Source organism: Neopelma chrysocephalum, unplaced genomic scaffold, assembly GCF_003984885.1.
Source record: "Neopelma chrysocephalum unplaced genomic scaffold, ASM398488v2 Primary Assembly neopelma1_97102, whole genome shotgun sequence".
Lineage (NCBI taxonomy): Eukaryota > Metazoa > Chordata > Aves > Passeriformes > Pipridae > Neopelma > Neopelma chrysocephalum.
The window spans coordinates 3,386,983-3,410,848 of NW_020925744.1; the positions used below are offsets into that span (position 1 = coordinate 3,386,983).

The 23,866-nt window shown below is 41.5% G+C and overlaps 1 protein-coding gene across 1 annotated transcript in view; it reads right to left on the minus strand.

Annotated features, from left to right (window-relative positions):
* Positions 1-19,770, minus strand: part of HOMER1 (homer scaffold protein 1) — an 85,843-nt gene extending 66,073 nt beyond the window's left edge. The window contains exon 1 of the mRNA XM_027671499.1: positions 19,539-19,770. Coding sequence (XP_027527300.1) covers positions 19,539-19,543 — 5 coding nt within the window. The 5' untranslated portion in view covers positions 19,544-19,770. The remainder of the gene's footprint in view (positions 1-19,538) is intronic.
* Positions 19,771-23,866: the final 4,096 nt, after the last annotated feature.

Here is a 23,866-nt window from a genome sequence, read left to right on the forward strand (position 1 = left end):
ATATATGAAACATACAAAAATATTTGTAACTTCAGCCAATTCATCTTTACACAAAAGTTTTGTTCTTCCATTATCCACACAAGGACATGATGCTCTCTGCCTGAAGTCTCAATCAATTCAGTTGAAATACTATTAGTTATAGGAATATTGTTTAAATAGGAGGATAGTTTCCTCTTTGCCTTGCTAAGTGGTCAAAAAATGAATATATATTCTAAAAAATTACAATATATATCTCCACATATAAAAAATAAGTTCCCTATTTTTGCCTATAAAGAGTTGAAAAGGAAACATAGCTTTAAATAAGAAAAAGCAATTCTGGAAAAAAACTCCTACCAGTTTCTTTCTCTTCCCTCTCTTCTCTTCCTCTTTCAGCTTTCTCTTCTCAATCTTTCATAACCAGAAAGTATTTAGTATTCATATAAGACAGTAATAGGAACTGAAACAAGAACTCCTCACTAATTAAACAGAATAGTAATTCATTTTTCCAGAAATATTCTGATTTTGAACAAAAAAGAAAACAAACTAACAAGAATGCCATAGTAACACAGTTTGACTATTAAAAATGTCCACTCAGGCGTGGCAAAAACATTAAGACTAATATCCTGCTGTTCTTAATTGGCTTAGACTGCAACCTTACAGCGGACAAATACAGACTAACAAGAAATAAGTGCCAAGTCCTCCTGAACCTGAGTAGCAATGTGAGAACTAAAGAAGCATGAGAAGTATCATTAGCAGGCAGATTCGTACCAGTTTTTTTCATCAGCAACACAGAAATTCATTCACTGATATGCGATCAGTCCCAAGGTATGCTTAGGAGATAATCCTGTGTCCTAACAGTTGAATGAACAGTTTTCAATCACCCTTTCCACTTTGACATCTTAATGCAGCCTTTACAAAAAAATGCACACTACTCAATATAGGAATGGTACATTGCACTAACTAAAGCTTTCATGAGAGAAGCTTAAGTTAGTACAGAAAGTTAGAAAGAATTTTTCTTGCTAATCCATAAGTAATATTTGCTTTTTTAAAAAAGAAGTATCTATTCTTTGATGTGTTCTGGTACTTTCAGACTGCCAACACCAGTGCTGATGATCTCTTTTTGCTTATTTCTTTTCCTACACTATTGCTTACCATCACTCCAAAGTTACATTCACTGCCATAAAACCTACAAATTTTTAAGGCTGGGATTGTGTTGTCTTAGGTATGAACTTTTACAACATTAGTTGATGTCCTACTTGCTTCCCCTTATGCTGTATTAATGATGCTAAAAATATTTAAAATTTCCCCCCACATACTGGGCTAAATTGACAGCGTTTTGGTACAGAAGTTGCTGCACCGTGGGGGATGAGGTCAGGGTGGACACGAGAACAGCCCAGGACTGGGGCTGAATTAAAAAAGAGACTCAGGCAATGACACCTAAGCAGGTGCTGGACCAAAGTGCTGCCCAAGCAGGAGCAGGCAGCAGACATGGTATCAGGCGAGTGGACTGTGGACCGTGGAGGAACTGAGTTTAAACAAAAAAAAAAAAAAAAGGAACCACCATGGGCACTGACCTCCAACTGAAAGTTTTAGATTTCTCAGCAGAAGTATTTTCCCCAACCAGTAGGACAAAAAGGGGATGAATAAGCATGCCCAGTGAGATGAGGTGTTCCTACTCAGCTCAGCTTTGATAGTTCCTAAATTCTATTGTGTAGTGAAAAGTCCATGACAATGAACACTTTTGTCATTCATTTCAGCAATTTCTATTTCCTCAGTATAGATCTTAAAACTCCAGTGCATTATGCAGACTTACTGGCTTTGACACACCTGGAGTCCAAACACAGGACCATTTTCAAGGTAAGTCCAACAAGATGTGTCTTGGAGATCCTCTTCTTGTTGCAAATAGAGCAAGATTTCAGCCATCGGATTTCAGTCTAAGAGTTTCAGAGGAAGATGATGCCCCCCCATCCCAAAACAGGATAACATCCCTGTGCTCAGAACTGGAGTGCAACCACACTCCAAGTTCCCAATTTACAGTGGAGACTGGACAAAAATGTGCAGTCCTCGGCCCATTACAGCCAGAGGCACAGCAGACCCTTCTACATAGCAGACTGGATTCTTAGCACACACTCTCCGGCAAACCCTTGCAGTAGGCATCACATATGTGTTTTTGCAAGTGGTAATTTTGCACACACTGAATTCTGAGTCTCTACAGTAGCTGTCATCCCAGGTGATTTCTCTCCAGATCAGACAACATGAACACTACATGTGATTTCTCAGGCATTTGCTGATTATCCTCAGATTTAGGATAGGAAAAAAACTCTTTTGCTTTTTCAAAGTATTAGCATACCAAGCCTACAGCTTTCTCCCAATGTCCTGCTAGTCTTAAAAAATACTCTCCCCTAGCTTGTTTCTGAAGCTGTAGCAAGCTTTTGTTAATCTAGGCAGCTTAAGGAGAGATCCCCAAAAAGAAATAAGAAGAGTGATTAAAAGTGCAGCCCTAGTCAAAATTACAGCATCCAAACAGAATCAATGTTGTTTAAGGAGTCCAAGTCAACAAGTTCTGCAAGCACAGTTCAAAGCAACAGAAACCCACAGAATTTTCCACATTGTTAAAAATGCTCTGAAGCCTGATAAAAACCGTATCTTGCAGTTTGAGGGCAAAGTATTGCATAACGCTGGTTTTCATTGCAAGGAAGTTGTTCTGAAATAAAATCTTTTTTTGGACAGTGACTAACAACTGCCATCTTAAAATTAAAATTACAAAATTCTTAAACAAGCACACTCCGTGTACAACATCAGATTTTGCTTTCTTACACACATACAATAACAACTTTCACATCTCAAAAAAAGTGCAAGTTACAACTGAGTAACCAGATCAAAATCTTTCCCATACCACCAATGGTTTATCTAGTTTTACACATACATTCACAGACCTGCTTTTGCTGTTATGTTTTGAGGTTGAGTCAGATTTAACTCAAGGTCAACAAAAGTTTAGGAAGTTGTTACTAAACAGCTTGGTAAGTTTTCTGTATGCAGTTAGCAGTTAATACATATACATGACTATTTATCTATAAAGTTCAATGGCTTTACACAATATGTTCTATGACTACATAACACTGCACAGAGCATTGCCTTCAAAGCCTTTTAAAACTGCTGTGTTTCCAATTATGAATCGGCTTTTAGTATTAGATTTTTAAGCACTTCTGAGTTACCATACCATCACAAGTAATATCAGCAATTTTTCAGGATTTGAAGGGAGAAAAATTATCTAGAAACTTTCATTAAACCTGTAAGATTAAGTAAAAAATACATTTACCTTTGCCAGAAACATCATTATATACTGTCCATTAGGTTTTCCAGGATATGAAGTTTTGATCAGCAGTTGAACTCAAAATCAGATATTGCACAGTACTTAAGACATAAGGTACAGGAAGCCAGTAGGAAATATTTAGGGATATGCTCACAATTAAACCTCTACAAGACTAGATATTAGGAAAAATTATTTATGGAAAGGGTTATCAAGCATTGGTACAGGATGCCAAGGGAAGTGGTGGAGTCTCCATCCCTGCAAGTGTTCAAAAAATGTGTGGATATGGCACTTGAGGTCATGTTTTAATGGTGAACATAGTGGTAGTTTTATGTTGATGGATGGACTTAAAAATTCTATGATTCATAGGTATGTAATCCTGTAAAACAGTCTGTTTTGTGAAAAATGAACTACTCTGTACGCGTCAATCTCAACTAAGTGCTCAGGAAGCCCATACAGAAGACCTTCCAGAGAAGGAAGGGAAAGAAAAGAGACAGAGCAGTATCATACAAGTAGGTAGTGTAAGACAGGCACTGACAGCACTTAAAATGTACGGTCATCACATAAAATCGTAGGAGTTAGATTACCTTACTTTGGGAAATAAAGCTCTTGCTCTTGAACAAATATCAAAGACTGAGAAATGATAAAGTTTATCTAAATTCATTTCTCTTCTGTCTGAGCTTCCCATTCATAAGACACCCATAAAGGCTCTTGGTAAACTTTAGAAGAGTAAGGAGTTTCCTCCACATCACATATTTAAAATTGATAGTAGGACAGCACAGACATTACAGTTTCACAAATTTAGTACCATCAAAAGCATGAAAGCTGGGAGAGTTGTAAAGCTGGAGACAAACCAGTGCCCAGTACTTAAAATTAAAACTTGTACTGTAGAGCAAAGAAAAAAAACAACAAAACTTTTAAATTTTTGGTATAATGTTAGAGAACATGGAGTTGCTTACACTACAGATTAATAAAGCTACCTGGAAGTTATGTATAGGGTAATGTTAACCTGATTATTTTTAAAAAAGGAAGAAAATGGATAAATACTGGATTTGCTTTCATTTCTGCAATTCTTTGGGTTTTTTGAAAATGCCTGTTCTTCAGTGCCTCCAGCTATCAGATGCTGCTCAAGTTCTGCAGGTAAGCAACCAACTGAAGTGTTACAGGAAACATCCACAGCAATAATTTATCACTGACCATGAAAGCTCCCCCAACAGCTGCAAGAAGGTCCATCTCTCTAAAGTTTTCCTTTTTTGTCTTTCCACACAACCTTGAGAAGCTCATTTTCACACAAGGAATCAAGTGAGAGCTTTGGGAGTCAGATGAGGTAACAAAAAGTATACTACCAAGGACAAGTACTCAGCTTTATCTTCATGCATCTCACTCCAGTTTATTAAGTTATTCCAGTGATATAGGTATATTCAGAATTTTTCCGGGTACCCAAGTGATTATCTCTCTAAATTGTGCAAGTAAGTGGATAAAGGTACCTCTGAATAAACTTTTATCTTAAATTTGTTTTTAAATTACAAGCTTGGAGAGCTTTTAACAACTTAGGAGCACTAAACTACGTCAGGTTGAATTTTAGGATAGATATTTACCTATAGTGAAAATATTAAGAAATCATGATAGTAAAAACGTTATACTTTAATACTGAATTTTGCTCTGTCCAAAAATTCTTGTCAGGAGTCAAGTGAGAAGTTCTTCTATCTTTAGAACTAGACAATTAGGTTTAAGATGTACAGCTATTTTCCACATCTAGTCACTAAAAATATTAACGAGAAGCAAACAAAAAAATCAACCTAATATCACGTTCTATTCTATGAAAAAAGAACCCTGGAATGACATTTCTGAAAGAATTCTAATGTTAACATTCCTGCAACAGCCCTTACATACAGTACACTAAGCTAAGCCGCATCTGGAATAAGAAACAGGCAGGCGATATTAATCTACATCTAAAAATATTCATTCCTCTCCATTCCACTGTACAGAAACCGAACTTTGCCCCACTTGCAACACATGCAGAAATGAGAGGAATGAAGCCTATACAAAATGATTTAGCAAATGAAGATACAATGTCACTCATGCCTGTTAGTAAAATAAATTATAGAAGGCTCAAAAGCAATTAACAACCATATTTTCTTGTTGGTTCCCCTGGTTCATTGATACTCTCTGTATAGAGACAGTATTTTCTTTGCAATCTTTATCTAGAATCTCCCATGCAATGGAGCTGTGTCAGTCAGATTATGCAGAACTCATGCAAATATTTTAAGGGAGAATATTAAGTAGCTTAACTGTTCAGCTTGATTCTACTGTTAGTTCACACAGTACTTTAATACACAAGTCACGCTACAGTTAAGTTATAGTTTCCTGTCCTCCTGCATCACCAGTTTTCTTGAGTTAAAAAAATTAGATATTTTCTAGACATGATCCTCAGGGACAGTATCTGTAGTCTTCAGACCCATTACAAGATCTACAGTTTTAAGGGAAAAAAAAAACAACAGAAGAGGGAAAAAATAAAGAAACCCCTTACACAAGCAGAACAAGCACAGCTCTCCAAATATAGAAGCAGAGAGAGCAGGACCACAAAGTTGCTTTGGGATCCAGAGACATTGCTAGGGAGCCAGGAGTTCACGCACTGCTTTATAAGTAGGCCCAGCAGCGCTCTCCCTTCCAAGGGCACTGAGGAAGAGGTTGAGGAGGAAGGCTCCAGATGGGACATAATTTTGAATGTACTGCAATCTCCAGAATGCAAGCCTAATCCCAACCTGCATGTTTTCCTTGTCATGTTTCACAGAAACATTAAAATTAATTTATCACTCTTTAAGATCTGAAGTTCAGTAGTTTCCTTTGCAAAACAATTTTCACCTTGTGATAAGGGCTGTTTATGCCACTCACAAATAACTAATTAGTCTGGTTGATGCTGACTAAAAAAGGTGAGAATTAAGCCAAGTCACAGGGGGCCACATAGGTGCTGTTCCTGAGATATAGACAGGGAAAAACAGCACCTTGCAAGTGGATAATGGCTCTTTGATGCTAATCATACTGTTTGGTGGGATATAGGGGTCATAAGACAGCAGTGGCAGGAGTGCCACCCAGAGCAACAGATTCAGACAATTGACTGAAACTCCTTGCTTTGTTCTGACATGAAAGCATAAGACTGTCTGTAAACCAACACCCTCTGTTCTAAAGTTAGTTAGATCAATTTAGTGGCTGTAATGAAATCCTTCAGCAGCACTGACAAGTGTCATCATGCACAGCCATGTAGCATGAAGGAATGGAGAACAGAGGGTTGGCACTAGGATATGAAGCCATGCAGAGCACTGAAACTGTAAGAGTGGCAACCCTACATCAGCTTCAGTTGCATAAAGTATGGCAGAGTTCAATAAACAATGTAAACACAGTATTTTCTAATTTGACGTTGTGATTTTCCACGCTCTATCAAGTCTCATGTTGCCTACGACAAGAATTTCTGTTCTGATGGCTGTATTTCACAGGTATGAAGCAACAGAGACAAAGCTGGAGCTTTTGGCAATAGAGAGAGATGAGAATTCTGGAACCTAAAAAGTAACAGAATAAATACAAAATCATAGAATCAATTATTCATGTGTTTCTATTACGATAATCAGCAATTATATGATAAACAGTGACAGTATTTAAAAATTAGCCTAACTGCTGTTTTTGCAATAATCTTTGACTTTGAAAGGCTACACTCAACTAATACTAGTCATAATTTTGCTATTCTAAACAATAGATCACTTAGCAACTTGTTCACAACAGCAAAAATAAGGAATACGTATCTTCCTTGTTTATTATGTTAATTTGGAACTTGTCTCAAACATATTTCTGTAGCAAAATAAGGTTTCCTTATATGGCACCACAGTCTTTAGCAAGTCCTCCTTGCTTCCTAGCAGTTTGGCTCTAAACTTCCGTTTTGCTTCCCTGTAGGGCTTCATACAGAAACAATCACACCTCCTTATCACTCCTTGCCCCATCAACCACGTCCACTTTATCTTTCTCCACATCTCCAAGTTACTAATTTTGTCATGCCTCCTCCAAGTGAAAAAGCCTTTCATTTTAGTGGGCCTGGCAGTTGGCATGCCTTTCATTTCCATATTAAAACCTACTAACCATTTATTTAACATTAAGAAGCTGTCAGTTAACAGTCAGTTTTGAGAGCCTTTGCACTTAACCCTCAGAAATAAACACCCTGAAATAAACCATTAGCACAACCTGCACATTGACTTGCAGACACCTCAAAGCTGAAGTCATGCTTCCACCAGTACCTGTGGAAGTATTAGAACTTACATAAGTGAGCAGAATGAACTGGGCCAAATAAACTTGCATTTCATCACTACCACCATTAACTCCTCATCAAACAATTTGCAACCCCATCCAGAGCACTCCAGCTGCATGCTAAGTTTAAAAAAAAAAATCACTGGTCCACATTAAAATATGAGAATTGGATTCTTTGATTTGTATCAAGGAACTGAATTAGACTCCTAGAAAGGTAGACAAGTTAATTTTATATTCATAAATAACAAATCAATTTGAATCAAGCGAGTGAGCATTGCAGGAACTATAAAGCCTTTTAAATTCACTTTGAGCATGCCAGCAAGTCCCTCCCTTGTGACAACTTACAGCCTAGTAAACTCTATTGAATTTTGGATGCAGAGGTTGAACCTATATTGACCTGTAACTGGGAGTGACAGATTTGTTTCCCTGGTTGTTCACATCACACATACACCAAACACTCTGAGACACCCAAATACTACTCCTGACAGGCTTCCAGTTTGCTCATCAGATCACTGAAGCATTGAGCATTCCTAGGATGGCTCAAAATCTTGTTTTTCCCAATGACATGCCTTGCACCATAAGGCAACTTCCCACTGTAGTGAGATTCACAACAATCATAAAGGGCACAATCCATTTTTAAACATACTAGTATGAACACACACTGTGCTTGGAGCAAACAGTGCCCTGCATAGGCCGCTACAGAGGCTGACAGGGAAACAGGTACACAGGTCTGCATAGTAAACATCAGTCAAGGAATTGTGCCCAGTGCTGTGCCATAGGGATGGGCCCTAACAGGTGGAGAAGAATGGCCATACCCGTACTAGGGTGTTTTATGGATAAGCAGCTCATACGAGGAAAGAGCAGTGAGTATCGTCCACCTCAGCTTCAGCAAGGATTTCAACACTGTCTCTCACAACATCCTCATACACAAACTCAGGAAGTGTGGGTTGGATGAGTAGACAGTGAGGTGGACTGAGAACTGGCTAAAGGGCAGATCCCAGAGGGTTGAAATTAGTGGCAGAGGGTCTAGTTGGAGGTCTGTCACTAAGGGTGTCCCCCAAGGTTCAATACTAGGCCAGTATTGTTTAACTTGTTCACCCATGACTTGGATGAGGGGACAGATGCCTCCTCAGCAAGTTCACTGATGACATAAAGCTGGGAGGAGTGGCCAATACCCCAGAGGGCTGTGCTGCCCCTCAGAAGGACCTCAACGGGTTGGAGAGATGGGCAGAGAAGAACTGTCAAATTCAACAAGGGCAAGTACAGGGTTCTGCACCTATAGAATAACCCCAGGCATAAGCACAGGCTGGGGGCCAACCTGCTGGAAGGCAGCTCTGTGGAGAAGAACATGGGGGTCCTGGTGGACAACAAGCTGTCCATGAGCCAGCAACGAGGCCTTGTAGCCAAGAAGGCCAATGGTATCCTGGGGTGCATTACGAAGAGCATTGCCACCAGGTCAAGGGAGCTCATCCTGCCCTTCTACTCAGCCCTGGTGAAGCCTCACCTGGAGTGCTGTGTCCAGTTCTGGGCTCCTCAGGACAAAAGAGACATGGAACTCCTGGGGTGGGTCCAGCAGAGAACTACAAAGATGACATGAGGAACTGGAGCGTCTCTCTTGTAAGGAAAGACTGAGGGAGCTGGGCCTGTTCAGCCTTGAGAAGAGAGGACTGAGAGGGGACCTCATGAATGTATTCAAGTATTTGAAGGGAGGCTGTCAAGAGGATGGATCCAGGCTCTTCTTGGTGGTGCTGAACAATAGGCCAAGAGGCAATGGGCAGAAACTGATGGACAGGAAGTTCCACCTGAATATGAGGAAGAACTTTACTGCGTGGGTGACCATGCACTGGAACAGATCGCCCAGACAGGTTTTGGAGTCTCCCTCACTGGAGATATTCAAAACCCACTTGGATGCAATCCTGTGCCACACGCTCTAGGATGGCTCTGCTTTAGCAGGGAGGTTGGATCAGATGACCCACTGTGGTGCCTTCCAACCTGACCCATTTTCTGATTACGCGATTCTGTGAACATGACTGTTCCCAAAACACAAGGGTTGTATCAGTACTACCATCGGGTATTGCTATTGAAATAATGCAAAGAAACATTTCTCCACTGACAGCTCATGTGCTTGCTTTGATTGTGGTGGTGGAGGCTGATAAAGACAAGTACAATGTGGCAATTGTACTAGAACTAGATTACCAACCACTTTGCAAACAATATTTCAAAATTTAAGTTACACTTAAGAAAGGCACATATTTCAGTTTTAACTCAAATAAGTGTCACTCCTTTACTCAGACAAAAACAAAAAAATCATGTCTCAGGAAACTGCTTAGCATTTTGACAAACTGAGCAACAAAATGGATACCATATAGTTTGCGCAGAAGTGTTGGCTCAAACGCCTGTGTGATAGATAAATCTGGAATTTTCTTACTTCACATGGAATTGAATTGCTTACATTAGAGGCTTATACTTAATAACTCAATAAAACCATCCAGCAATAAACGCCTGCTACTAGTCAGGAAGCACCTAATCAAAGACCAGGAATCAGTGCTTGTTAAGAGTCAGTTATTTCAGCATGACCCTTTTTTATGAGCAGAAACAATTTTCCTTACACAGTACTTGAATGAACTGGTAGAGTTCAAAGCATTCAAAACCTATGTGTGAACCAAGAACTAGAAAAGCCTCCCTCACCCACTCCTTTCCACAAATATCAGAACAGGTATTAAATGTAAAAAGCCAAGCCCTAGAGTTATTGTATTCATGAAATGAACAGTGGCCAAAACTAAGTAGGTTCATTAGCAAGTTACAGAATGCTTGTATTGCAAAGTCAGTTTTAAATAAAGCTGTATTTAAAAACATTCTATAGCCTATGCTGAACACGACATACTCTTGCAAAATTGGAGCACTTAGGTGCTCACATGTCCAAAAGAGGCTTAACTGAAGCATCAAATACTAGTCTATGTAGCAGAAACTGCCATTTTCCACTACTAACGGATTTTGTGTTTAGAAACAGAATACACAGTATGATATATGAGTCCGTAACCTCATCAACAGAATGCCACGAGCAGGAAGTACTAATACCATACTTCATTGCCAAAATGTTTCCAGTGTTTATAAGCAAATAAAGAGGAACAGTTCTTCAAGAAGATGAACAGCATACGTGTAAGACAAAATAATTTAGGGTTCTCTGAATCAGCAAAGTCTTGAGTTTGACAAAAACAATAGTCAGTGGCAGAAGTACCAAGACAAAAAGACAAGCAAGACGGTGGAACAGAAGGTAACCTTTACAAGATCTAGACTTCGATCCTATCTGTTAAGGCTGACTTAGTGCAAGGGATTTGAGGAGTACCATGTCCATCTCTAAGCACTCAAGAGCAACAGTATTCTTTAAATCTAGGATTTAAGGTTGTTACTAAGGAGCAGAAAAGAAGGACTCTTTAAATAAATTTTCATGGTAAGTAAAATTGTTCTTTGTAAGAACAATTGGGGAAAAGCAGATTGTCTTTCTTTGTCTAAGAACTCCACTTTAGAATAATACTAATTCTCAAATCCTGCCAACAATAAAAGTAAGTGGAATATGTTAAAGGCCCCTGCAACACTTCATCAATCCATCCCAGTAACTGAACTACTCTAGCTTTTGTTGCCACCTGATTTTAAAAAGTATAATTAACGTGGACAAAAGTGGAGGATTTTTTTAAAATATCTATGTTACATTTAAGGTCATCAAATACATAATTATCAGTAAAAACTACTTCAGATCTTGAGTGGCCCATCAGGATCCACTGTAAGAAACACAGGCAGCACTTGCATTCAGATGTGAGGTAAATCACAGAATCTAGCATTAAGTGCTCACGTTTCACAGAATTCAACCAAAAAGGATCATTATTTAATAATGTGCTTCAGCACCGGTGTCTTTTTCCTGAAAACTTCTCGAAAATCCTGAGAGTCTTACTATCATATATAGCTAGACATGCTGCCACCCGAGCTGTGCGGTGCCTCTGAAGAACTATGACTACCTGGACTCAAATGAGCAGATACCACCTATTCCCAAGCACTGTCAGTCATTTCCTGGTAGAAACTCAGTTCCTCCCTACACAGAGAGCTCTGGATGCCTGGGCAATAGGCTTGCTAAAGCAAAGGAGTTCCTTTTATGTTTTGTGAAAAGGATAAGAACAAATATTGACATGGAAGGGACGTCTCATGGCTAGGCTTCGTGAACGAAGATTTGGGAAGGGCTCTACCCACGTTTCTTGCAAGCGCGTTGGTGGCTAAAAAAGCCAATACGAGAAAGGCATGTCCGGTTGCAAAAGGCACAGCAGAAAGACTCCTTAGATGGTATATTCTGCAAGGCACGATTCTTTCTGCGTTGTCTACTCAGATGTTAAAAGAGCACTTGGAAATCCATATCCAGAAGCTGAAACTAAGTTAATCCAAGAGAAATGTTCCTAATTGCAGGTTAACTCCTTTAGTCACACAGTGAAAAATATGACTAGTGCAAAAACACAGGTGTTCCAGTTTCAAAAATAATCACTGAAATAGTTGCCTAGGACCTCAGTTTACTGCATGCAATCATTTGACAACAGAGCTATACAACATATATTATTCTGCATGCTTATTTTTGTTGGTATGAAAAACACTTCATACCTAAGAAGCCTGACATGGCTCCATACTCCACAGTAAGTCATATGTTTTGTCCAATATCATGCAGTACATTCTTTTAGCCTTTTGTATAGACAAGCCACAGTTAGCACTCTGTTGGAAATGAACAGGCCTAAAAAGCAGGAATTGTGACAATACATTTCAAAGAATATTTATTTCATAAATACTTCACTGAAAAGTATTGACCATTTAAAGCTCATTCTTCAGTTTTTAAAACTCAAGGAAGATCTCAATATGTGTCCTCTTACAAGAAGAGCTTCAAGATTAACTACGGATCCGAGACTAGAATATACTATTTTGGGAATAAGTAATTTAAAAGCATTTTAGAAACCCAAATTTTAAACCCTGGCAATATTACCCATAATGGTTTGGTTTGAGGTTTTTTGTTTGTTTGGGCTTTTGTTTTGTTTTCCATTTTTGGGGAGGTTTGTTTGTTGTTTGAGGGTTTTTTTAAACTATTAAATACACTATAGAAAGGTGCAAACCCTCTATTTCTCAATAAGCTGAGACTCAACCTAGTGGACAGTCTCAAAAAAACCTTTCCAAACTTGAGCTTCAAAACTGAGCACAAACTTGAACAGGGATAGCTCTGAGTCTGGATCTTTTTGAACGCTCCCATGAGAATAAACAGACACTGCTGCAGTAAAAGGTAGGTCTACCCCATCTCTAATGGCACTTCCCTTGTGCATGTCCCTGTATTTGCAGTCAGCTGGGTTACAGTATTGGAACGGCTCGCTGCAACAGACAACAGTTGGTGCTGCAACAGACAACTGGAAAAAGCAGTCCCTGTCTTCTGTGGTTCCCACTGTTTGGTGGCTCCATGAAAACTTAACAATCAAGATGTTGGCAAAGAGTACAGCCACAAAGATCAACAAAACAGTGCCTGTGAATTATTTGCATGTAGGTGGAGGTAGAAGAAAAACCTGAGAGGAACTATGTATTTCAAGTTCTTCCCTCTTTATTCAGGTAAAAGCCATTAGACAAAACAAGTGATGCAGACTGCTTAAGTTGGATAACTTGATATCTGTAGCTTTAAAAAAAAATCATGACTAGTTACTGGAAATGTCAACATATGCTTGTATCTGGCAATCCAGCATATCTATTGCATGTTTAAACAGATTAATTTATTAACAATTACTGGCATTCACCACTACTTGCCACCAAAGAAGCATGTCAGAACGTAGTATGTTGCCAGAAGCATGTCTGTGATGCAGTTCCAGAAAATCAATACAGTATTGAAACATAGTTCCATTACTTTGCAGAATGGAGCAATATCACCTCTGTGTAGATACAATAGTGCAAGTCCCATGTGGAATAAAACCACAGCTCCCTCTAGCCTTTTCTCCCCTCTAATCTCCCTGTCCTGAACACAACACTAATTTTAGTGGATCTCACATGGCCTTGGAAAATATAAAAAACTTGGAACAGAATGGGGAAAAGAAGCCTACCATCAAAACTGGATCTAAAAGAATATTTTTATAATGCAGTGCTTTCACACCCATTGCACCTTAGCTTTAAGACAGAATATATCTGAAAAAGCCTTGCAGGGAGAACAGCACAAAACCTCAAACAAAAAAGTATGCTCTTCCAATTTTTTTTATAGAAAGCTTTCACCTAAGTAAGGCTTTAAAATACATGTTTCAACATAACACGGTATTTTTGAAAAAGAAAAAAAAGAAGAGATGAACTCTGATTTTTGTTTTTACTTCAAATAATACAGAATACCTTGTCTCTTTGCTCATTATTACAGTTACCTGTTACTAACACTGTAACCAAGGCACATGGGGAAGCCTTAGATTTCCCTCAAGTGCAGGACTCTCTCAGATACTAAGTGTGCATTGTTAAAACACAGGCACTTTTACATATAATTATGTGAGTTCCATTCCAGATTTGGGTATCTCTACACCACACTCACTTCCTTGCTAAGCATCTCTAAGTAAGAAACTTTAAGTTCTGGACTAGAAGAGAACATTGGTTCCTGGTAATAACTTTAGGCCTCAACAGCTTCAAACATAGGTATCTAAAGAGTAGAAGAACTAAGTCCTAATCAGTATGAAATATCTGTATTGTTTAGATGGTCACTGATCTGGAGTACTCTGGAAAACCATAGCCTCAACTAAAATGTTGTCCCAAGCACCTATACTAATAAGACATTACCAGTAAATTAGTTTTACATCACAAGATAATGCTCTTCTTTGTAGTATACTAATGCACAGACACAGATTTAGAAAGCAGTGATCTAAAGACTGATCAGCTAAGAGCTTTAAATCAACTTACAGTTTTAAGAGACTATCATAAAGAATAAATGTTTTGCAAAAAAGTTCCCATAAAAGTGATATCTAAATTCTACTTAAAACTTTAACTAACTAGCAACCAGAAACACTCTAATGCTAGTTAAGTGTCATTGCCTCTCCTGATTAGAAGCCCTGTTGCAGAATTTCAAGCTATTGCGACCTCTATGGCTTCAAGACTACGTATTTCCTCAGCTATTTGTTTGACATCTGGTTACAAGTCCTGCAAAGATAATAACAACTGTGGTAGGGCAAGCACCGTTTGGAAGAGAGAAATCACAAGAACACATGCACAAAGCTTATATCTAATGCTTACCTTGAGACACTGAGAAAAAAATCATCTCAACATGATGAATTGAAAGGACTTAAATGCTTATTTTCAGCAGAACTAGGATTTTACCCAGTTGGTCTACATAATCTTAATAATGTACAGAAATGCTGAAAGAGACCAACTGCAACCTTAAGGCATACCTTCACTAAATCAGCACAGAAGTTATCCCCCATGGTGCTGAGGACACTCATTAATATGTTGCCAGGCCTGAAGATCTGGTTTAGATTTCTCACGCTTATTTTGCAGTCATAAAACCCCTGTGACAGAAGATAATTTAAGCATGGTAGAGGTCTCCACACAATGTTGCCTAAAAAGTAGTTTATGAACCATTTCAAGCTGATTTACACATGGTCTATCTGTCATGGTATTTATACAGTACTAATTCTTTTCAGATAATCAAGTTTTGCCAGTGTTATCTGAGTATTTGTTACACTCTCCACATTGCTACAGAAGACAGCATAAACTACTTTGCTGCCGTTGCTTTCACACAGTAAGCACCTCATTTTACCTGAGACAGCAAGATGGTCAGGAATTGCAGCAACACTGAACTACTGCCAAGAACCTACACCTGCTCTACTGTCTGCAATACTTCTTTGTCAGAGGAGCACAGCTGACAGAAGTGTTGCTAAGATAAAGTTTTGGGAAAGCTACCATTAAGTCTTGTGGGAGAAAAACATGTTGAAGAACCTGAGTCTGGTCAAATTGAACAGTCAATAAAGCTTCTGGCCCCTAACAGCTTTGTAGTGTTCATGTCTTGTTACCCAGCTTCAGAAAGAAAACTGAAACATTTCAGTGCCAGACTGTAGTTTGGAAATATCTATAAAGCAAGTTAACAGGCAGCAAACCAAAACCAATTTCCACACTAGGAGTTGTCCATCTCGTGTGTTCAAACAGTATAAATTTTCACATATTTCTAGATTTTAAAACTTCAAGTGGGCTTTCCAAGAATCATGACATCCTACAGTTTAGAATTCACATGATCTCTCAATTCCTCTACTCCTATAGGATCCTCTCTTCAAAATGGGACCCTGGATCCTGAGTGTTTTGAAGAAATGCAACTGACTAACTCCACATCCTTCAAATAAAGTAACAGCTAGGAGTGGATTAAACAGCCACAGACTTCCAAAAATCAAAATACTTATTTCTAGGCAACCGCAACACTCATAAGTATACCCTAAAATACTAATCTTCCACAATATTCTCTAGCCAACTTAAGAACCCTAGTATTCTAATTCTGCCATCTTCAATGTATTATATATGACACATATCATAACCACCTTTATGAAGATAACATACTAAATATAGTCCAACAAAACTGAAGAGAAGATGAAGTCAAGTCTTTATAAAGACACCTTGATTAACATGACATGACAGAGATGAGTACATCTTACAGAAGCTTTTACCTTGTAATTCCTTATAATTCAGCATAAGTGAAAGGAAAAGGTAATAACAAATTTAGATATTTGTCCACACCACAGAAGGCCATAGAGAAAAGCGGTTATGGAGAGACTACCCACTCATAAATCAGAAATTAACCCTGGAGATTATGTTTAAGAGGACACCAACTTCTCATCCCTACCAGAATTCACAGCTGTGCAGCTTCCTCACTGTGTCTAGCAAGAAGTGTATTCATTCCAGCCTAAGCAATGATTGCATCATAGTCCACTACCGCAAATCTCTACCTCCCCTGCCCAGACCCTGAAGTACAAGCAGTACCAATGACCAGAAAAATATGGCAATGGGTCCCAACTGAAGCTCAGTTGGTTAGAGCATGGTGTTAATAATACTAAGGTTATGGGTTCAATCCCCACACTGGCCATTCACATAAGAGTTGGACTCAATGATCCTCATGGGTCCCTTCCAACTCAGAATAATCACTATTCACTACCTGGTCAATGTATGCAACAGCCTAGGCTACCAGTATACATCCTGGGTATATTTACTTTAAAGCTGTTTCTAGAGGATTGTTAATGTAATCAAAGCTCTGCTCAAGGAAAACTGTACTATACTGATAAATTCTTCATCACTCAACACAGAGAACATAGGAGAGACATGTTATGAACTAGGACAGAACATACTGAGGTCCTCTTATTTACACCTATGTCTTCCTATTAAAGAACACTGTATTCTGTGTGGTCAACCCAACAAAAGGGTGTCCACAATGGTTATATCACTCAAGAGTGACTATCAATAAGAACTTGTGTTTATGCAACAGGGAGGATGAACTAGAAGAGGTGAGACAGACCAGCAAGTAGAAAAGCAAGAGTGGACATCTGGCCTATACAATGCCTAGGCTTGATTCACTTACCTTCTCCTGTGAGATGAGAGACACACATAGACGGTACAGCAGCAAGGAGAATGCCTCCTGAACTGCTCTGGAGACCATTTCTCTAGTTTCAAATTTCTCAAAAAAATATTTAATAGCAGCACTGGCCCAGTGCCCAGTCACTCACCAGTTGGTATCCACATACACAGTGCATAATTACCTGGCTTGCCTAATGGTATTCAATGTGCCAGTCTGAACTACTGGCAGAACAGTGAATTCTTCAACATAACAAATGAGACTAAAAAAGCCACTGTTGGTTTGGCAAGCTAACTCCCCTCCCCCATCTCAAGTTTTCTGTGTTCTGACCACTGGAAAAGGTAAACTCTCCTCCAGCATGTATTACAAGATGACTGTACAAGCTTACACAGCATAGCAGTACCCATTAAATACTAAATATAATACACAGACTCTTGTGTGGCACTGGTTCAGGAATTACCAACCATTTTGCAACTTGCTTCTAGAGCACTCAGTTTTTAAAGCTTAGTAGAGTATCATAAGACTGTTTTTACAACTGCAGAATTAAGAGTCCAGTGCACCTTGGTCTAGAAATACTCTGACATCCATGGGCAACTGCACTGAGAAATTAATACAAAATAGCTACTGAATCAAGACCTCTGCTCTGAACAGTAGCAAAGGTCTGATACTTAACCACAGATCCAGAGTAGGTGCTGGCCCTATCTTGGGTGTGCTCACTCACAGAGAGCAGGGAGCTTATCAGTAACATACCTACATTTCTGGGTTTGTCCACTTTGTTAGAAAATGGTCTGCAAAGGAATTCTATATTGCAATACCCCAATGTGTACTGTCTAAAGAGTCTCAAAAATCTTTGCTAGCAAATATCATCTTCTTGACCTCAATGTGCCAAGATACTATTCAAATCATCACACCAACAACTGCATTGTTTAAGATTATTTCAATTCTCTACAGATATGGATTTGTACTGTTTGTTAAGAAGCAATGACACTAAAACACCAGCAGCACCGGAGTTCTCAAGAATGGATGTTTACTCCTCTTCAACAGCTCCCTAGATGCGTAATATCTATTTCAGACTTAAATGAAATATCTACACAGTACTGATATTAAATAAATGAGAGGGTTTCCATTATTTTAATTTTAAAAGCTACATAGACCTGTGACTGCCTAGCAGTCATATATATCCCAAAATATTACAATATTATTTAGCCTTTCGGCAGGTTTTTGTAACGCATCACTTTCTTAGATATGTAGATAGCAGCAAGTTTGGTTTATTCTGTTTGGATTTTTTTTTTAATAGAAGGAGAGATATCAGAAAAATAAAAGAGAGCCTAAGGAATCATTCCTTCCTACATCTTGTAGTGTGAACCCAAGTGACTAGGGCAGAGACAAGGATGCAGCTGTTATCACCACACATTCAAGGAAGTTAATAAACTGAAGAATCCAATTGTCCTAAATGGCTAGAGGAAAGAGACACCTGTAACTTCCACAGTAATACATCAATTTTACATTTGAATTCCTAAGTGAACAAAATACAAAGGACATGATTTGTAACTTTTGTAGACTTTGAACTATTGTCATGAAGTCTTATAAAAATAGCATCTTGTTAATGCATTAAAAATCTGCCTCCACCTTGCAGTTTGCCAAATCATACCAGGTTTCTGTTGCTTTTGAACATGGATGAGTTACCATTCCACTATCAGACAAGCCCGGTAGCAAGGATTATTTTTTCATCTCACTACACAGATTCGTAAGGATACCACTGTGGAAAGTTTTCACAGGTATCTCTTGTCATTTTTTATCTACTAATTTAGATAATATCTGATTAATCTTACCGATTTTATTCCTTCTCATTTCCTTAAAACCTTAAGTGGATGCACCATTTTACTAGGGGACCTGCTGTAAAGCCTATTTACTTAGAGCCTCCTTCAATTTATTGGGAAATTCACATGTTGTTTGATAGCCTCTGAAGACTCCAGAAGAGTTAAAGCGAGCTTCCGCTGTTCTGGAATTTTACCTTAGCACGCCGAGTTTAAAGCACTCGTTTTCAGGACTGACCATCCCTTAACGACCCGGGAAAGGTCCTCAAGGTGGGGAACTGGAAGCCGAGACGGCTCTTCCAGCGATCTGATGTGGCTACAGCGGAAGCGAGCCTCTGCAGATCGTGGTACGCCCCTCACAGATCGCACCGCTCTCCCTTCACCGGCCTGATGCACAGTACAGATTGCATCAGGTTTCCTGCCGCTGACGCACCCCTCCAGCGAGACCGTTCGCCTCCGTGTGCATCCAGCAGCGCCCGCTCGCACCGCCAGCGCTCCGCGGGCAGCCGCCCCCACCCCCGCCCCGGCATCAGCGCGGCGGCACCCGCGACATCCTTACCCCATGGCGGCCGGCGGCGCCTTACACCGGCGGTGCCGCGTCCCCGGGACGCTCCTCGCCTCGCCGGCAGCTCTGCAGCCCCGTGGCGGCGGGGACGCTGCGCTGGGCTGGCCGCAGCTGCCGGGGGCCGAGCGGGGCCGCCCGCACCCTACGGAGCGACCCCCGCGGGCCGGGCTCCCATGGCCGCCGGCCCCGCCGGGCGCCCGCAGGCAGCGGCTCTGGCCGCCGGGCGGGCGGCAGCGGCGGCTTCGGGGGCGGACGGGTCCCCTCCTGCGGGCGGACGGGGAGGCGCTCGCCTTCTCCGCGAGGGGCTGGCGGGGGCTGCGGCGCTTCTGGCCGGGACGTGCGCGGCCGCCAAGGGCTCCGTGTGCCTCAGAGGCGGAGCGGGATGGGGCAGGCGGTGCACGCAAAGCTCCACGCCGCCGCTCCCCCTAGCACCGCCGCCAGCAGCGCGGCGGACACGGATGCATTCTCCGGAGGAGGCAGAGCGAGCCGTGGCACCGGCGCTGGCATCTGACTCCCGGCGTGAGGCCGCTACCGGCGGGCTGCGGCCGCGCGTCGCCCACGGGCACCGGGGCGCCGCGCTTCCCGATCCACCCGCCTGCCCACCCCCGGCTGCGGAGATGCGGAGCGCCGCTCCTCCTTCTCACGACGGCGGTCCCGCTCCTCGCCGTCACGCCTTCTTCTGCGGCGGGCAGGAGAACATCGTCCTGGGCCGCGGCGGATCGGTCACTGACGGCGGGAGGGGCTGTCCCCACCAAACCCGCGCGGCTCTGCGGCGGGGCCGCGGGCTCAGCCCCGCCGGTGGGACGGAGGGAGGGAGGGAATGAGGGAGCGACGCCGCGTCAGGCGGTGCCCGGCTGCTCCAGCGCCACCGAGCCGCTGCCTGTTCCCGCTCGCATCCCCCGCCTCCGCCTCACACCTCCGCCACCGCCCGCCCGTCCCCTCGCGGTGGGCAAGCGCAGCCGCCGCGTGCAGCCCGCTGCTCCGTCCTGCTCCTCCTTGCCGGGGAAAGCAAAAGGGAGGGCAGAGCCGAGCCGCGCCCTGCCCTACAGCCCCGCGGCGCACGCGACCGCCGCGCTGCTGCCTGCGGCGGCACCTGCCGGCTCTGCCTCCATCCTCCCCCTGGCCGCCTTTAAATAGAACACGTCACCGCGCGCCCCTACGCACCGACGTCACGGCCAGCTCCGGGCCCTGACGTCATCGGGGTGCGGAGGATGATGTCAGAGCGGTCCGCGCGGCCGGAAGCGCTGCTATAATAGGGCAGGGCGGCGGGGGGAGGGGGCGGTGCGCGGGCCGCCTCCTCCCGCCCCCTGGCCCTGCGGTGCCGTCTCCATGGCAACGCCGCGCCCGCCGGCCTGTCGGGGACAGCCCGTGTTGGGGAAACGGCCCCTGTCGCGGGGCCCGCTCCGGAGCGCGTATGCGGCAACTCCCCAGCCCCCTGCCCTCGGGGAGCGAAGGGCAGGGCTCTCCACTCCGAAGGCGGCAAGTCCCCTATCAAACACGCGTCCTTCTCTTCTGCGGACGCTTCACACCCACGGCGTTACCGGATAAACGGGAGAGAAACGCGGCAGCCATTCTAAAATTGTCCCCGCAAAAAATTTAGGTTACAGCATGTCCGTGCTGGTACTACCGCAAAGGAAGGGTAGTACCAGCTACCACTGTGAGCTTGGTAGGACCTACAATATCTAGCTCAGTTCTTCAACGGCACAATGCAAGCAGGATGAGTTGCTGCTTCCGATCCTTCAGAGTAGCCCGAGCTCCATCACCACACACAACTTATATGTATATGTACTTCATCTTAGGTTCTGCAAATACTTCCAGTAACTCTCCGAGATTCCCTGGATTTATAAACATTAGGTCTAACTGCTCCAAGACAATGCTGATGGCATTGGAGTACCCCACAAGGAACATGCTCTTTGCTCCTTGCCAGGGTGAATTTCAATATTTTCATGGTATTTTCCTGTTTAAATGATGTTGCCACCAGAGGCACATTAAACTACAGTGAGCATAAGAAGGAGATATCAATACAATACTAGGTGCCAATCCCCACATAAAAACTGAAGAACACCCAAGTTTTACAAATGTATGTTATGGGATTGTAAAGCATGACAAAACCAACCACAGGATGTTCACAGCTGTTGCTTTAACAGAGAGTTGTTTGTCCTCTCATAAGACCTCTGCTGGGACCAAGTGTATCCCAGAAAGAGGCTGGAATGAAAGAGAAAGTATTAACAATCTGATCTCCCCAGAGTCACACATTTCCAAAAGTTATTTTAATTTACACATGCACATGTTTTGCAGACCCTTGTTTCAACATTCTGACCTATAAAAGTAATCAGCTATGGAAAGAGCAAGAATGACAAATTAGATATCAAGGGAAACGTTCTCTAACCAAGAACAAGCATAGGAAACCCAGCATGAATCATTACTATGGCAGTAGCAGTGAGGCATATTGCCTTACTGCAGAAAAGAACAGCTTCCTCAGTTTCCCATTTCTCATTTCTCACACAATACCTCATAAGCTAAAGTAAAGCCACTGAGCTAAAAAAACTTGGCAACAGTCTAAGTCTGTAGTGGGCAATTCTTAGAACCTACCTGCATAGTTATGATGAGGCTGCATTATTTTTCTGGACTGTCATTGTAATTTGCTGGTTGGGTTTCACTTGCTAGCTCTGAAACATAAAAAGCTCTATGTATTTTCCTCTGAAAATCAAACTACGTGTACAGGCTTCTGTCAGTAAAACTAGTGCAGTCCCTGTGTTGGGGCAGGGGAGGAAAACAAAGATTCACAACAGTTCTTTCTTCCATATGATTAGAGTGAAAAGGACCATGATAAAAATTAATGAAGACTAGTCAGGCATAAACAACACATAACGCTTCATTCATTCATTCATTGATATCAAGTAGCTAGGAATCTATATTCATTAGCTTCTAAAAGTCCCAAATTATATTCTGCATGCAGTAATAGCAGGTCAACAGCAAAGAAACTAAGGCTTTAAATCCACATATGAGTAACTGGTGCATCAGTTTTGTTCTTTCAGCTCAAGCTCACACAGTAATGCAAATGCTTTAGTATTTCATTGTGTTCACAGCATTTTGTTTAGATATCACAAAGATGGTTCCATCTGTCTCTGCCTTTCACCTTGTTCACAAATTTGTCTTGCATGAAGTATGCTTTCCTACAGTATGTGTGCTAAACCAGAAATTCCCAAGAATGAAGATAAAAGAAAAAAAATATAAAGGAAACCAAACACACACTGAACCCTGGGGTAAAGAATTGAGTGTTCACTTGAGAATCAGAGGTGTGAAAAGAGTTAGAGGCAAAGAAACATGTGGAATACCAGGAATGTCTTTACTGACTTATGAAATAAATGCCCTATATATTTCATGCCCTTCTATAAGTAATAAAATATGAATAGGGGGATAGATATGATCCTGAGCAGGGGAACAGAGCTATAGGGACAAAGAAAGCATCACTCCAATTAAATGTCATTATTCATCTTTTTTTCTTCTTAATTCTTCCTTTAAACAGTGTTAGTTTATTATTACAGTTAAGTGTAGAGGGTCCACCTAATTGTTTATTTCCCTTCCATATTTACTGTTACTGTTCCTCTGTAACTGTCTGACAGCTTTCTCTAAGCGTTAAACTTTGTCTCAATTACACCCTTTAGAATTTTGATCAGTTTCCAGGTTGATTTGGTTGAGTTAACATTAGTTATCTTGTGGAAAAAGCCTCTGTTTATGCTTGCCAAGCTTACTGAAATCACTTATCCATCTTGTCATTTCCCAGATTAACATATGATAAAAAACATGGTGATCTATGTCAGTTAAGGCGGATACAAAGAACATGCAGATACAAAGAAAGCAAGCCAGGTGATTAAATCATAGATGTTAACAGGGGAAACAATAGACAATCATCTCATCTTGAGGGCTGAAGTAATATAACATAGAGAATTTAACAGTGATGAGAAGAGGTTCAACTCTAAGTTAGTTGTTTTGGAGTTTTCCCCTGCTATTTTAGAACACTTCTGTGTCTAGAGCACTCTGATGGAGGCAGTCGAGTATGCTGCCTGATGGAAATATATGGTGGCCGTTACTTCGCAAAAATACCAAATAATGCCACAATCAAATAAGAGATGGATGGCTTCAGGCATGGCAAACCACAGGGTGATGCAGGAGAAAATGCTGTCATTTACTGCTCTGAAGTAGCATATTCCTGGCGTGTATATTCACAGCCAGCTATTAAAACTCAGTTCTGACACCCTTGCCTGGAATGGCCAACCAGCTGGGGCAACACCTGTAAGCTTGGCAGCACTTATCAATAC